Source organism: Lissotriton helveticus, chromosome 4_1, assembly GCF_964261635.1.
Source record: "Lissotriton helveticus chromosome 4_1, aLisHel1.1, whole genome shotgun sequence".
Taxonomy (NCBI): Eukaryota; Metazoa; Chordata; class Amphibia; order Caudata; family Salamandridae; genus Lissotriton; species Lissotriton helveticus.
In genome coordinates this window covers 1,820,177,216-1,820,190,341 of record NC_136063.1, presented here as the reverse complement: position 1 = coordinate 1,820,190,341, position 13,126 = coordinate 1,820,177,216, and the positions used below count along the sequence as shown (strand labels likewise).

Below are 13,126 nucleotides of genomic sequence, written 5' to 3'. Positions count from 1 at the left end.
AAACAGTGAAAGCATTTATGTCTACCTACCGTTCATGAGTGGCAACTGGCTCCGGGTCTTGGGTAGCCAAGGTCAGAGTCCTCTGATGCTCATACTTTCCTTGTGAGTATAATAGTCTGTTTATTGGCTGCTGAGGTACTGCACCATTTGTTTTGGAAAGAAGGTCTTAACCAATTAACTGCGGTGGATGAACTGTTCCTGCCCACTACACTACCTTCGCATTGAATGTGATCGATTTGTCCGTCACACTATAAGAAAATCCTTGTGGGTCAAGCACCAGAAGCGTTTTCCTTTTAAAAAATAAAATTGAGATGTGAGGACGCGCTTCTCTATTGTTCTTAGATTATTTTCTGCTTTGATTCATGTGGAGTACTATATTTAGCAGACATTTAGGAACACGGGATGGTAGGAATTTTGTGGATCCTCAGATTTTGGAGTTTTTCTATACAGAAATATAAGAAAAACGTGCAATTTTAGCCAAAGTTTGAGGGGTGCAGGACATTTTGGGCAGGAAAATGTAGTGGGATGCACTTACGTGTCACCTCCCTGGACTCTACTGAGTGTCTAGTCTTTAAAAATGTCGGGGTGTAGTAGGTTTCCCTGCATTCAGCCAGAGCCCAGGCTCAAATACCACAGCTACCCACATTCCATAATAGGTCAATGTTCATGGTGAAAAATATGTCTCCATACTGCATGTTAGGGCTTTTCCTGTTGCAGGCACTAGGTCAAATCACATAAGTGGCGTGCTGTTTTTATCTGGAAACATGTGGTACACAGAATAGTTGAACATTTGTCATTATAAACTACATTTCTCCACATTTTGGGTCCTAATTTTAAGCCAGTGTGTAAAAAAGCACATTTCGCAAAAGGTCCTCTGAATCACGATAGAATGGGGGGAAAATCATGAGCTATGTACATAAATGACCCCTTGCTGAATCTGGATTTCTGTTTACTTTTTGAAAATGTATACATTTCCATGTTCTGCCTTGGATCTGACACCCGTTTTCACCACAAACTGCAAGTAGGTAGAAACCACAAAACATATGGAGAGAAAAAAATCAACTGTGGAAGATCTGCTATTTTTTTTAACTCGGCTTGTTCCTGAGTTTGGCAGAGGGTGATCTAAGCATAGCAAACATTTTTTATATGCCATTTCTAAGGAAAACACCCACAAAAGCCTTCTTGCAGAGCACTTTAAAAAAAATTAAAAGTCACTATAGTTTGGCTATTTCCGTGTTTCCAACAAACCCCAATATGTGGGGAAAAAAGAACACAAATTTGGCAATTTCTTTCGTGGAAAATAAATTAGGGATTAAGCTCAAATTACCACAATCATCAAAAAAGGACTTAGCACTGGTGGTGGAAAAGCCTCAGCAACTAAGGGGGTTAAATATTTCCTGGAATCCAAGCGACATTGATTATTTCTTGTCTTTCTGGACGGAGAAATTCATAACTTTGTAGCTATACTAATGTATTTATTCTTGTAGTTGGAATGTTGATCAAACTTGTCTTTGAAGAGTAACTCTACGAATAACAAGCACTTGCCTGTGAGTAATGCAGAGTGCCTTGAAGGTGGATAATTTGGCTTCTGAAAGTCAGTGAAGCACTCTGATCACTGGTGCAATGCATTCCAATGGGTGAACCTGTAGGAACTGTCAGCTGGCCACAATTGAGCTCTGCTGTCGTGGAGATGGTCAAAGGATTCCTTGTGTCAGTCTGGAGATTTTAGCAGACATTGTTATAAACTTGGTAACTTCAAAACAACTAAAAAGGAGTGAATATATGTGGCAAAAAGGCGGTTTTGAAATAACTAGAGGCAAGGGAAAGCTAGAGAGGATCAAAGGTATAAATGATCCAAAACTGAATTAAGCTAGATGAGTTCAAAATGTAAAATGTCATTAACATTCAGGCTAAAACAGTCTATCAATCAGAAGTTACAATTGTCAATTTTGTTGAGACATGAAGAAACACCTTTAAACTTGAGGTAGCAGCTTATTTGTAATCCTTTCTAGTAATGTCTGCCTGCTTGTTAACTGCATCTAGAAAAACAACTTGAATATAATGTTTTTTTACATGACAGGATTAAAGAGTACCAATGATAACAATGAAAAGGCAGTTTACTGTATTAAGGCAGGCAAATACTCTGCTTTCATACATTGGTTAGAGAGCAGCCTAACTCAATGTACAGTTATGAATTAGCTACAATATCCCGAAAGAGCTGTCACACTCCCTATTTTGTACCACGTGTGGTAACATACATAAGCCTATAAAGTAACGTGTGTTTACCCAGAGGTAAGAAATCTACTGAATAGGAATCAGAGTTTGTATACTTGCATGGTGTTGATCAGCTTTAGCTCCAGACTTGCCTATATCAGTAAACACTTCAAATTTCCTTAAATATAATTGCCAACAGACCATGGAAAAAGAAACAGGACTGTTGGTTTCATCAAGGATTGACCATTACTCTCTTACCAGTCTGTCCCTCCTTTGGTTGTTCAAGTTGAACCTCCTGCTCTTTTCTCAGGCGTCTTATGTTCTCAAATTCTTGAAGCAGCATTTCATCCTCTGATAATTCTTTTTCCTCCTCATCCTCACTCTTTTTTCCTTCATCCAATATAACAGGTGGTTGCTTAAACTCTTCTTGAGCCACAGTGTCTTTACCATCCCTACTAAGTTTCCCTGACATCCATGGATTGGGGCCCTCTTTGGTCATCTGCACCTCATTGACAAAGTCAGGAATGGTATCTTCCTCAGGTTCTCCCTCATCATCACTTTCTGATACTATCTCTAGTTTTTTGGTCAATTCTTTATTCTTTTCGAGCTGTTCCTGCATCGCTTTACGTGCCTGACAACAAGAGAAAAGTAAAGCATTATCAACAGCAAGGTAAATATGTCATTCATATGACAATTTATTGAAAATGTAAACAGGGCGATTGGTAGCACCATGATTTAGGACCTAGAAGAACAGTGTTAGAGTGGCATAGCAAGGGTAGTACTATTTACATTCATTACTGCAGGGACATTCAGTGGAGCTGAAAGTGCATTTGTAGACCTACTCACCCACCTCAATTTGTACACCAATCTAAACCAAACATACGTAATCCAGCAGGGATGTATTGTGGATATCCAGGCTGTCATTACTGAACCACAATTAAAAGTGTGCAATTGCAGGATATTTCCACAAAGCCAGACTGATGACAACGGAGATGTTGTACCAACCTATCATGCAAAATAGTGCCACTGTAGAAGAAGCAAAACATTTCGCGCAATTGTTACACTGCAGATTAGCTTTAAAACTATCACACCACACACTAATGCATGTCATTTATAAAAAAGCAAACAGTATCTTTCATGTCGAAAGAAAGTGAGACTGACTTTGGGTGTATAACTGCTGCATTTATCTTGAAAAGACAATCAAAATATGATCCTAAGCTATTTATTGACATTAAAATAATTGCTCATTGTAGGACTATAAGGTTCTTTCATAACGCATTAAAATAAGTGTGCTAAGCACACATTATAGGTGATCAAATTGCTTTAAAAAGGAGAAAATGCTTTTGGGTCATGTTCTTTTCACCTCACCCCCACACTCCCGCCACTCTTAATTAAGCATCGTTTTAGTACCAACTGTGCCCAGCATGATCCTTGGCTTAGCTTTCACCACCACCTCCAAACATATTGTCAGAATTTGGTGGAATGTGCTCAAATATATACGAAAAAGAAGGATATAAGCTTGCTAATAGCCATGCAAAATAATGTCACACCTATGCTGTGCGTTGACTGATATTTGAGCTATGAATAGTTGTCATAATTTTCAAAGGAGACGCTTGATCACTTAATGCTATAAATCAAGTGATCCGAGTACGATGTAGTTATCCTCAATGTTTTATTAATGTTTTGCAGCACTACGGATTCTATAATGAAAGCTGAACACTTGCTATTTTACCTGGTTGTGTTCACAGATGGTTTCAGGATATGTAAACTACATGGTGGTAGATTACATATTCCTTTCTGTGAGCTGATCCCCAGAGGGAAAATATCAGCAACATTCACTGAGCTTCATCAGGACAAAAGCGTATAAATGGGCCTAAGTTTAGTTCCTCAGGCAGGATATTTGGACATTAATAGGAGAATGTGTCAGATTATCTAATAGCCAAGTATGGGATGTGAGGAAATCTGACACCTAAGAGGTGCTGGTGGAACTGAAGGAGGGGGGGGGGGGATGATGGATGGATATGCCCACAGGATCAAATAGACGATTAGGTACTGATTCCTAGATTTAAAAGTTTCTAACTTTTTTTTTATAATAATCATTGCCTATGCAAATATTCGTCCGATGCCAACTCAAATAACTGCACATTTTCTAGGTACTAATTTGGCTTTATATAAACATTTTTCAACATAAAACAGACATGATAAGAACGCATCAGGGAAAGGTGGGTTGTACAAATAACCAGCAAGACACCTCTGGTGGGATCTGAGGTTATCCCTGTACTAATGCACCTTATGAAGTAAGTCAAGAAAGACGTGTATGAAACTTTATCTTGATGCATTGTATCAATAAGCTGATATACCGTGTAAAGAGTCCAGGAGTTCCCTTATGAGTGGACAGGGCTTGCTATGCAATCACAGAGTACTCTGTTAGGGGGTAGTGTGGTCGAGCAGCTAAATGACAACACAGCTCACAAAGGAGATCCACACCAATTTAAAACAAAATAGCAAGTATCTCTATATAGGTTTCGACATCGGAGTAAAATCGTTCAAGTGAGTACGTTTTAAAACATACATCCTTATCAGTTAAATAAGAGGACACAGTGCAATTTTTGAGTTCTGCAATGTTATCATGTGGAAGGAAGAACAAGTTCTGCAAACAGGTAAAGTACATTGACTTGCAGGACCAATCTCCAGGAGTTAAGACGAGTGGTGGGTAAGGTCCAAAGCAGCACCAAAAGTACACCATCAGCGCCATGGGAGCGGCCTGGTGCAAAACAGCGTCGGAAGCCCAATAGGTTTCAATGGGGATCGATTATTGTAAAAAGGAGGCAGCAGGTTCTGGCTAGGAAGCCAGTCGGGGTGAACCAACAGGGGGGTTCAAGGCTTGTGATGCCCGGGGACGTAGAGACACTGGGTTCCTCTTCTTCACAGCCCTGGGGTGACCGATACAGAGGTTTCTTTAGGCGTTGGGTTTCTCTTACCAGGACACGTCGCGGTCAAGGGTGCCTGCGTGTGGAGGCTGCAGGTGACGTCAGGGAGTCCACGAAGGGTGAGACTACGATAGACTTGAGCTCTGGAGGGCTGGGGAACCTTGTTGGCACTGGAGACCCACTTCAACTCGGGCGGGAGGTGATAGGTGCAGTTGTGGCGCCAATTGTCTGGTTTTAGCAGTTCCTGAGGCCTTCTATTTTGGTGTTTCTGCAGGATGCGGGAAACAGTTAAGCTGTTCATTAGGATGTCTTGGTCTTTATTGAAGGCAGCCAGTCCTCCCAGGTTCTGGAGGCACACAGCTGCAGGACAAGTCGCCTTTGGCGCAGACCCAGCAGAGAATGGCAGACCGGACAAGTCGCCTTTGGCGCAGACCCAGCAGAGAATGGCAGACAGAACAGCAGGGCTGGAGCCAAGTCAGGTGTTCTCTTCGGTCTTCTACTTTAGCGGCTCTTCGTGTCCTCCTCCTTCGTAGGTCATCAGAATCTCCTTCTCTGGTGCCAGGAACTCTCCTGAATACTGAATTTAGGGGTGTCAGGGGAGTGGAGGGTTGTAGCCAATGGGCTACTGTCCCTTAGGGCCACTACATTCCCTATATGACTACTTCCTGGGGGAAGTGGGCACAACCCTGTTCCAGAATCACAATGTACATCATCTATGACTACTTCTGAACAGTAGCCCACCTTAGGGGAGGTATTAGCCTGGAGGTGGTGTGCCTACCTGACTAGCTAATTTTTCCGCCTGTCCAGGTGCTGAGGGGGCTCTAGACAGGGGTTGGCTTCCTCTCACTTGAGGGGGAGCCACATACGCATTTCAAAGGTGGCATCTTCTTTGAAGCTCGCTGGCCAAAGGAGGCGAATCAGCAGGTCATCCTGTGGGAGGGGGTGTTACACCCTCTTCCCGGACAGACTTTTGTTATGGGTCTCCTGAGAGCACAGGCTCTCACTCTTGGAGGTCAGAACAGTGTCTTGTGTGACTGTCTGGCAGAAACCAGTCAGCAAGCATCCAGAGGCTGGTAGGTTTTTAGGGGTCACTTCTGAGGTGCCCTCTGGGTGCATGCATTGGTAAAGTCAACACTGGCATCAGTGTGGGTTTACCAATACGAGATGTTTGATACCAAACAGCCCTATTTTCAGTGAAGCCATCATGTATCTGAAGAACTCGTTTTCACCAGTGTCCAGGTCACTTGCACTGGCAGTTATGAAGGAGGAGGAAAATGTATATAGCGCACGAATGCCCAAGGGCGTCTATGCGCTCATAGGGGCAGAAAGAGGCCTGAATACCTGGATTGGATCATTTAGATTGAGTAAGTTAGTTTGAGAAAAGCCATGTCTTTAACAGCTTTCTGAAACTGAGTAACGTTGGACTGCTCTTGTTTATTGGAAGTGAGTTCCATAGCTTTGCCACCCCAGTTGGCTTTCCTGTATTTTGTGGTCTGGAGAAGTTTGCTCTGGGCTGAGCGAAGGTGTCTAGAGGGGTGGTACCAGGTAAGATGTTTCAGGAAGGCTGGTCCCGGACCATGCAGTGCCTTATATGTTAGGCAGAGAGCCTTAAAATCTATTCTCTTTTTCATGGGGAGCCAATGGAGTTTTTTTAGGCCTCCTGAGATGGACTGAAATTTAGGGATGTTCAGTATTACTCTGGCAGCTGTGTTTTGAGTCTGCTGGAGCTTGGCCAAGTGCCGTTTCTGAATACTAAGTACAGGGCATTTACGTAGTCCAGTCTAGCCAGGGCTAGAACTGTGACTAGCTTCTTCACTGCATCAGGGGGAATGAAGGTACGTATTTTTCGTATGGATTCTAATGTCAGTAATGTTGTTGATACAGCTTTTTTGACCTGATGTTGAAAGGACAGTTTGTCGTCAAAGATGACGCCCAGGTTCCTTACTTTTTGAACTGGGGTGCGGAGCGCACCCATGCTGTGGGGCCACCAGTTCTGAGCCCAAAAAGACGTTTCTGATCCAAATAACAGAACCTCTGTTTTAGAGCGGTTTAGCTTAAGACAATTCGACCCCATCCATAGGTTTATGTGGTGCATACATTGTCTAAAGTTATCTGCTGTATCTTCTGGTTTGCTTGAGATTGATACCACAATTTGGGTATCATCGGCATAAGATATTAATCTAAATCCATATTTCCTAATGATGTGAGCCAGAGGAGTTACATAAAGATTAAACAGCGTAGGGCTCATCGCGGAGCCCTGGGGCACTCCACATGGGAGCGTAAATTCCTCTGAACGGGAGCTGTCGACCTGGACATATTGGTATCTTTTGTTCAAATAGGATTTGACCAATTTTAACGCAGAGTTCTTAACTCCTGCTTCTTCGATCCGTTTGATTAGTATATCATGGTTCATGGTGTCAAAAGCCGCCAAATCCAATAGGATTAAGGCGGCTCTGGCACCAGTGTCCATAATTGCCCGGATTTCCTCTGTTGCAGTGACCAGGGCAGTTTCTGTGCCGTGCCCTTGTCGGAAACCATACTGGGAGGAGTCCAGTATGCCTGCCTAGGAGATGAAGGCTGTTAGTTGAGAGTTGAGCATTTTTTCCAATACTTTGGCAGGAAAAGGAATTCTGGCTATGGGCCTATAGTTGCTGGGATCATAGGGATCCGAGTTGGCTTTTTTTTAGTAAAGGCAAGATTGACACCGTTTTCCATGCATCAGGGAAGGTGCCAGAGGTTATTACTTCTTTATAAAGTGGGCTAAGTTGTTCACTAAAAATATCTGGTGCCACGTGGTCTATTGCGGACTTAACCCAGTTGTGAGAACTGTTTACTGCTAAGTTTGACTCTAAATTCTGGTCGGGATAGGAAGATGCTAGGGTATGTTGCAACTGATGGGAAATAATTTTCTTTAAGTTGCGTTTTTTTAAAGTCTTATGGGGGATGTGTGGTTTGGGAATGGGGAGCGAAGTGGTTACCGTGAATAGGATGGCTCTGTGATCGGACCATGGCACTGGTAGCACTTCTGTTATTTTAAGGTGAGGGTTAAAAGTGAAAACCCCATCCACGGTGTGGCCAGCGTCATGTGTGGGGTGCATGACTTTCTGTTCCAGTGCTGCATTGGCCATTGCCTCTATTAGTTATAGTGTATTATGGTCTTCTAGGTTTTCAAGATGATAGTTAAAATCACCTAGTATGCAATAGCCCTCAGTTATGAAACTGACCAGCACAGGGGCATATCTGCGCATGCAGGTATGCCCTCACATTTAATACGAAGCACACTGCCTTAGGACTGTCAGGCCTGCTGTAAGGATGACTTACAAGGATCACATGCGGTGGTAAGAGACATGGCACACAGGGATGTGACATGTCGGGTTTTCACTTTTGTCTGCACCAAGACACGCGGCTTGCAATGGCAGTCTTGCATATGCTTGCTGAGGGGTCTCTTAGGTTGGCACAAATCGAGCTGCAGCCCTTTGGGAACCTATTTAGTACCTCAGACCGCAAGTAGCAGGGTACCATTTACCAGGGACTTACAGAGGGTGCTAAAGGTTTGCCAATTGGGGAAACAATTGAACAGTTTTAGGAAAGAGGTCTGGCCCTGGGGATCTGGTTAGTAGGAACCTAGTGCACTTTCAGTCGCACTGTTTGAGCCGCTGCACTATGAAAGCAGCTTTTTTAGTGGCAATAACCTCTGGAGGGTGAGCTAACTGCAGGCACTGTCATCTCAGCCTCCTTACCAGACGGTCTTTCCGGATAAAGTAGCTCTCCGCACAAGGGCATCTTTTTTGCCTAAGGTGCTAACATTCTGTCACATGGGACAGTCTGTTACTCTGCCCACTTTTTATGCACCCCTGCACCCTTCCAAGAAAGAGGAACCTCTCCTTCGTCTGGACCCAAAAAGAGTGTTCTCGTTCTACCTCAATTGAGCCTAAGAGTTCCGGGTGGATGACCAACTCTTTATAATGTATGTGGGGGCAAAGAAGGGACATGCTGTCCAAAAGAGGACTATATCCCGCTGGGTTATCCTCTGTTTCAAAATCTGTTATGACTTAGCGAAGAAGGATCCTCCTGAAGGGCTTAGAGCCCATTCCCTCAGGGCAAAAACGGTAACCACCGCTCTTCAGCGTGGTATCCCCATATCGGACATCTGCCAAGCGGCCACGTGGGCATCTCTGCACAAGTTTGCCAGACATTATTGCCTTGACTCCCAGGTTTGAGGGAGGGCCTGTTTGGTCGCTCTGTCTTGCAAGATTTCCTAGTTTAAACTTTTCCTCAGTCCCTCCTCCGGGTAGGTATTGTTTGAGGATCTGTTCAAAGGTGAGGAATCTGCGGCTAGATGTCTCTATCAGATTGACAAGTTACTTACCTTCGGTAACGCCTTATTGGGTAGAGACGTGATCTAGCCGCAGATTCCTTACCGACCCACCGATCCTCCCCGCACTGTGGAATAGTCTTTAGTGTCAGGGCTGTTTACCCTTCAGGGCCCTAGCTATCTGTTTTCACACACCATGGCCAGTCACTTCATTGCTCCGCGCTTCTGGCATGGAAAGTTGTGAAAAGTACCGACGCCAGCTTGCTGGAGTGGCGGTTATATTGACGACACCAACATCATGACTAAGGGGGACACGATGCCACAACATCATGCAGAGTCGACCGACGCCATCTACCCGCACGCAGAGGAGCTGCTATCAAAAATCTTACTGATCCAACCTGACGCCTGGAAGTTCAAAGGTAAGGAATCTGTGGCTAGATGTCTCGATCAGCATCATTTACCAGGCAAAAAGTGGGGTGACCATGTAAAAAAGGGGCACTTTCCTACAAGAGGTTAGTGAGCACCCCAGCAAGTTTGGCTAGATGGATGAATGTGGGTGGGGATGGGGGATTGGGCAGTATCGGAGGTTAAGTGCCTTGGAAATCCACTGGGGTTTCTGGATTTGTTTCAACTTATTTCACACATGTATCAACTGAGACTGGTTACACAAGCATACCAACATTGATATTAAAAATGACGTCAAAAATTATATCAAAACATACAGCACACCCGAAGTATATAGTAATAAACACCAAAATAAAATCACTGAAGTAAAAAAATGATTGTGCATGTTCACCTTTGCTGACTTGCAATGGGTATAGAGCTGTACACCTATATTCATCAATTTCAAAGACATTCAGATTTAGAAAAGAGCAAAGTCAATTAAAGTGCTCAGTGGGTCAAGCATGACTGCTATTTGCTTAGACTAATTGTAGAATTCCTTCCATAACTTTTATTTGATGCAATAGTCGCTCTAAGTTCGACAGGTAATGCCCAGATGTGGATTTTGTGCTCAATGTCATAGGACTTTAGCTATACCTCACTGAAGAGGCATAAGTAGGTCTGGGGTTGATCACGTTCTCAGCTGAAGTGGACCTTGCCTGGCTTTTTGGGCTGGACTGTTCCTAGTAGATCAGGACCAAGGATGCCTTGCTTATGACTGCTCTCTGTCTAGAGTGCCACTGAGCGTGAAAAACAATAGACTGGATCTGGCGAGCAATTGCCAGTGGCTGAGATTAATTCAAGCATTCCTTCCATTGCTTTATTGCAGTAGGCTAATCCAGCAAGGGTTTGGAGTCCACAGTCTGGCCTACGGCCAAGCCCTTTTCTCAGTCCAAAAGACAAAGTGCTGATGAAGACAAACCCATCTAGCCCCAAGTTTATGTTCATTATAAAACCATGCTTATGCATGGCCTTGTAGTGTTTTCTCTTCTGGGCCCACTTTGGTTCTCCCTTGGTTGCAAGTATTAGTTGCTTTAGACTGCCTTTGACTTGCACAGTCACACATAATACATTTGTTTTAGTAACATGATATTATTTTTGGAATGCACTGCACATAGTTGTTTTTCAGCATCAACATAATCTCCTAGGCCAACGATACACAGCTCGTCCTCTTGCTCTCAGCGGACGCCCACCTTGATGAGGACCAACTGCATACAGAACGTCACAGCATGGATTAAAGACAACTGCCTGAAACTCAACACAGAAGTTCTGATCTACAGCAGACACCCCACCCTCTGGAATGACATATTGTGGCCGGCAGACCTCGGACCCAAACCCAGGCCCTTAACCTCTGCATCATCCTGGACAGCAAACTCTCTATGGAACGTTAAATCAACGCAGTTTCGTCAGCCTGTTTCCACACGATCCGCATGCTCTGCAAAGTCTTCAGATGGCTTCCTATCAAAACAAGGAAAACTGGCACAGGCCCTCAGGACCAGCCAACTGGACTATGGCTATGCACTCTATGCAAGCACCACCAACAAACTCATGCAATGACTCCAGACATTCCATAACACAGCAGCCAGAATGATCCTCAACCTGCCCAAGAGGACACACATTACCCATCACCTGAAAAACTGCCACTGGCTTCCCGTCCAGAAGAGATGCCATTTCAAAGTTCTAACCAATGCCTGCAAAGCCCTAAACAACCATGGACCAGTCTACATGAAACACGGTCTGCTCTTTCACCAACCAACCAGAAATTGACGCTCTGCACATCTAGCCTTCACTCAGACTCCATGCATCTGCCACTGCTGCTCCGCAGGATGCTCTTTCTCCCACCTTGCCGCCAAAGCCTGGAACACCCTGCCACTTCACCTCCACACAGCACCCTCACTGACCCACTTCAGGAAGGGACTCTAGACCTGGCTGTTCGACTGATAATCGCAGCACAGTTCCTGGATACCCCTCAGGGTGATTACCTGCGCTATCCAAGTATGACTTGATTGATTCAGTGACTCTTCTTGGGATTCAGTCTAAACATTTCGTACAAGGTCGAGCAACATGGTGTACTGTTTTCTTGTGCCTGGTCAGCAACATCTCCTAACGTTTTTCCATATAACACGGTACTACAGCTGCAGTTTTCTAACACAGTAGTTCTTGTCATATAAACCATATCTCACCCCCTCGGGGCAGAGAGAATTCCAACCGAGTGACCCCACCTTCGTACGGAGGCAGCAGCCTTGAGAAAACGAAGTTCACACCTATGATGCGGACCACCTGACTACACACACCAGGTATGGGGTCCGGTGCTATTCCCAGAGATCACTAATATATCCCTGAGCTCACACTGTGAGGGTAAGCTTAGGTAAGTATATTAGTTGCCATGGTCGGGTTGTTTATTGTTTACAGCCGCTAGAAATGGTGATTAAGTTGCTCAGCTGTATTTGTTTACTAATCAGAGCACACTTGCTTTAAAATAGGCTACAATAGTTTCTATAAATATATTGTAAACTTCCTTCATGTCTTTTCTTTTTTACTCTGGACATGCATGAGTGAACATATGGGGATGGTCTGTCTCCACGGTTCCCTTGGGGACTAGAGGTATATGTTCTAGGTTTGCTTTTATCATCTGTCACTCTAAAACAGATAGGAGTTTAGGTGAGGCACTGTGAGCTAGTCAGATCTGGGCCTACAAGTGCTGACATTGTAGAGAGACAGTCTCTACATTCTGCTGGAGCGGCACTCAGGCACCCAAACCAAAAGACTGGTTAACAGACATTGCTTACTGTGATGAACAGCTATCCTGCTACTGGGACTTGATGCCTTCAAGATCCAGACCCCCGTGCCATTTGTGAACCTTTTCTTACCTACATGCGCCAACAGGAACGATCTGGTGATGCATAAGATCCTTCTTTGAGATATGAACATTTAGGACTTCCCTTGCCTATGTACCTATATTATACGACGTGTTGTTAATATTTGAACTAACAATTGCTAGATGTACTGGTTGATCGAATGCTATGCAGAATTGTACATGTATGCCAACAATGTAAATAAAAGTTTTTTTTTTTAAAAAGTCTACATTCGGACGTCCTGTTCTCCCAAGGCACAGTTTTCCAAAGGCACAGTTTTCCAAAGGCACAGTTCTGCTTCCCTGCAGAATCCCTGCAACATGGCACCACAAACGATAGTCTGGTACTTATTCAGAGATGCTCCCGAGTAG

At 44.1% G+C, this 13,126-nt stretch overlaps 1 protein-coding gene across 2 annotated transcripts in view; it reads right to left on the bottom strand.

Annotated features, from left to right (window-relative positions):
* The window catches only part of UTP14A (UTP14A small subunit processome component), a 413,069-nt gene that overhangs the window by 150,445 nt on the left and 249,498 nt on the right, over nt 1-13,126 (bottom strand). For both annotated transcript variants that reach the window (XM_078688447.1, XM_078688446.1), the window contains exon 11: nt 2,473-2,845. In XM_078688447.1, the coding sequence (XP_078544573.1) occupies nt 2,473-2,845 (373 nt within the window). The remainder of the gene's footprint in view (nt 1-2,472; nt 2,846-13,126) is intronic.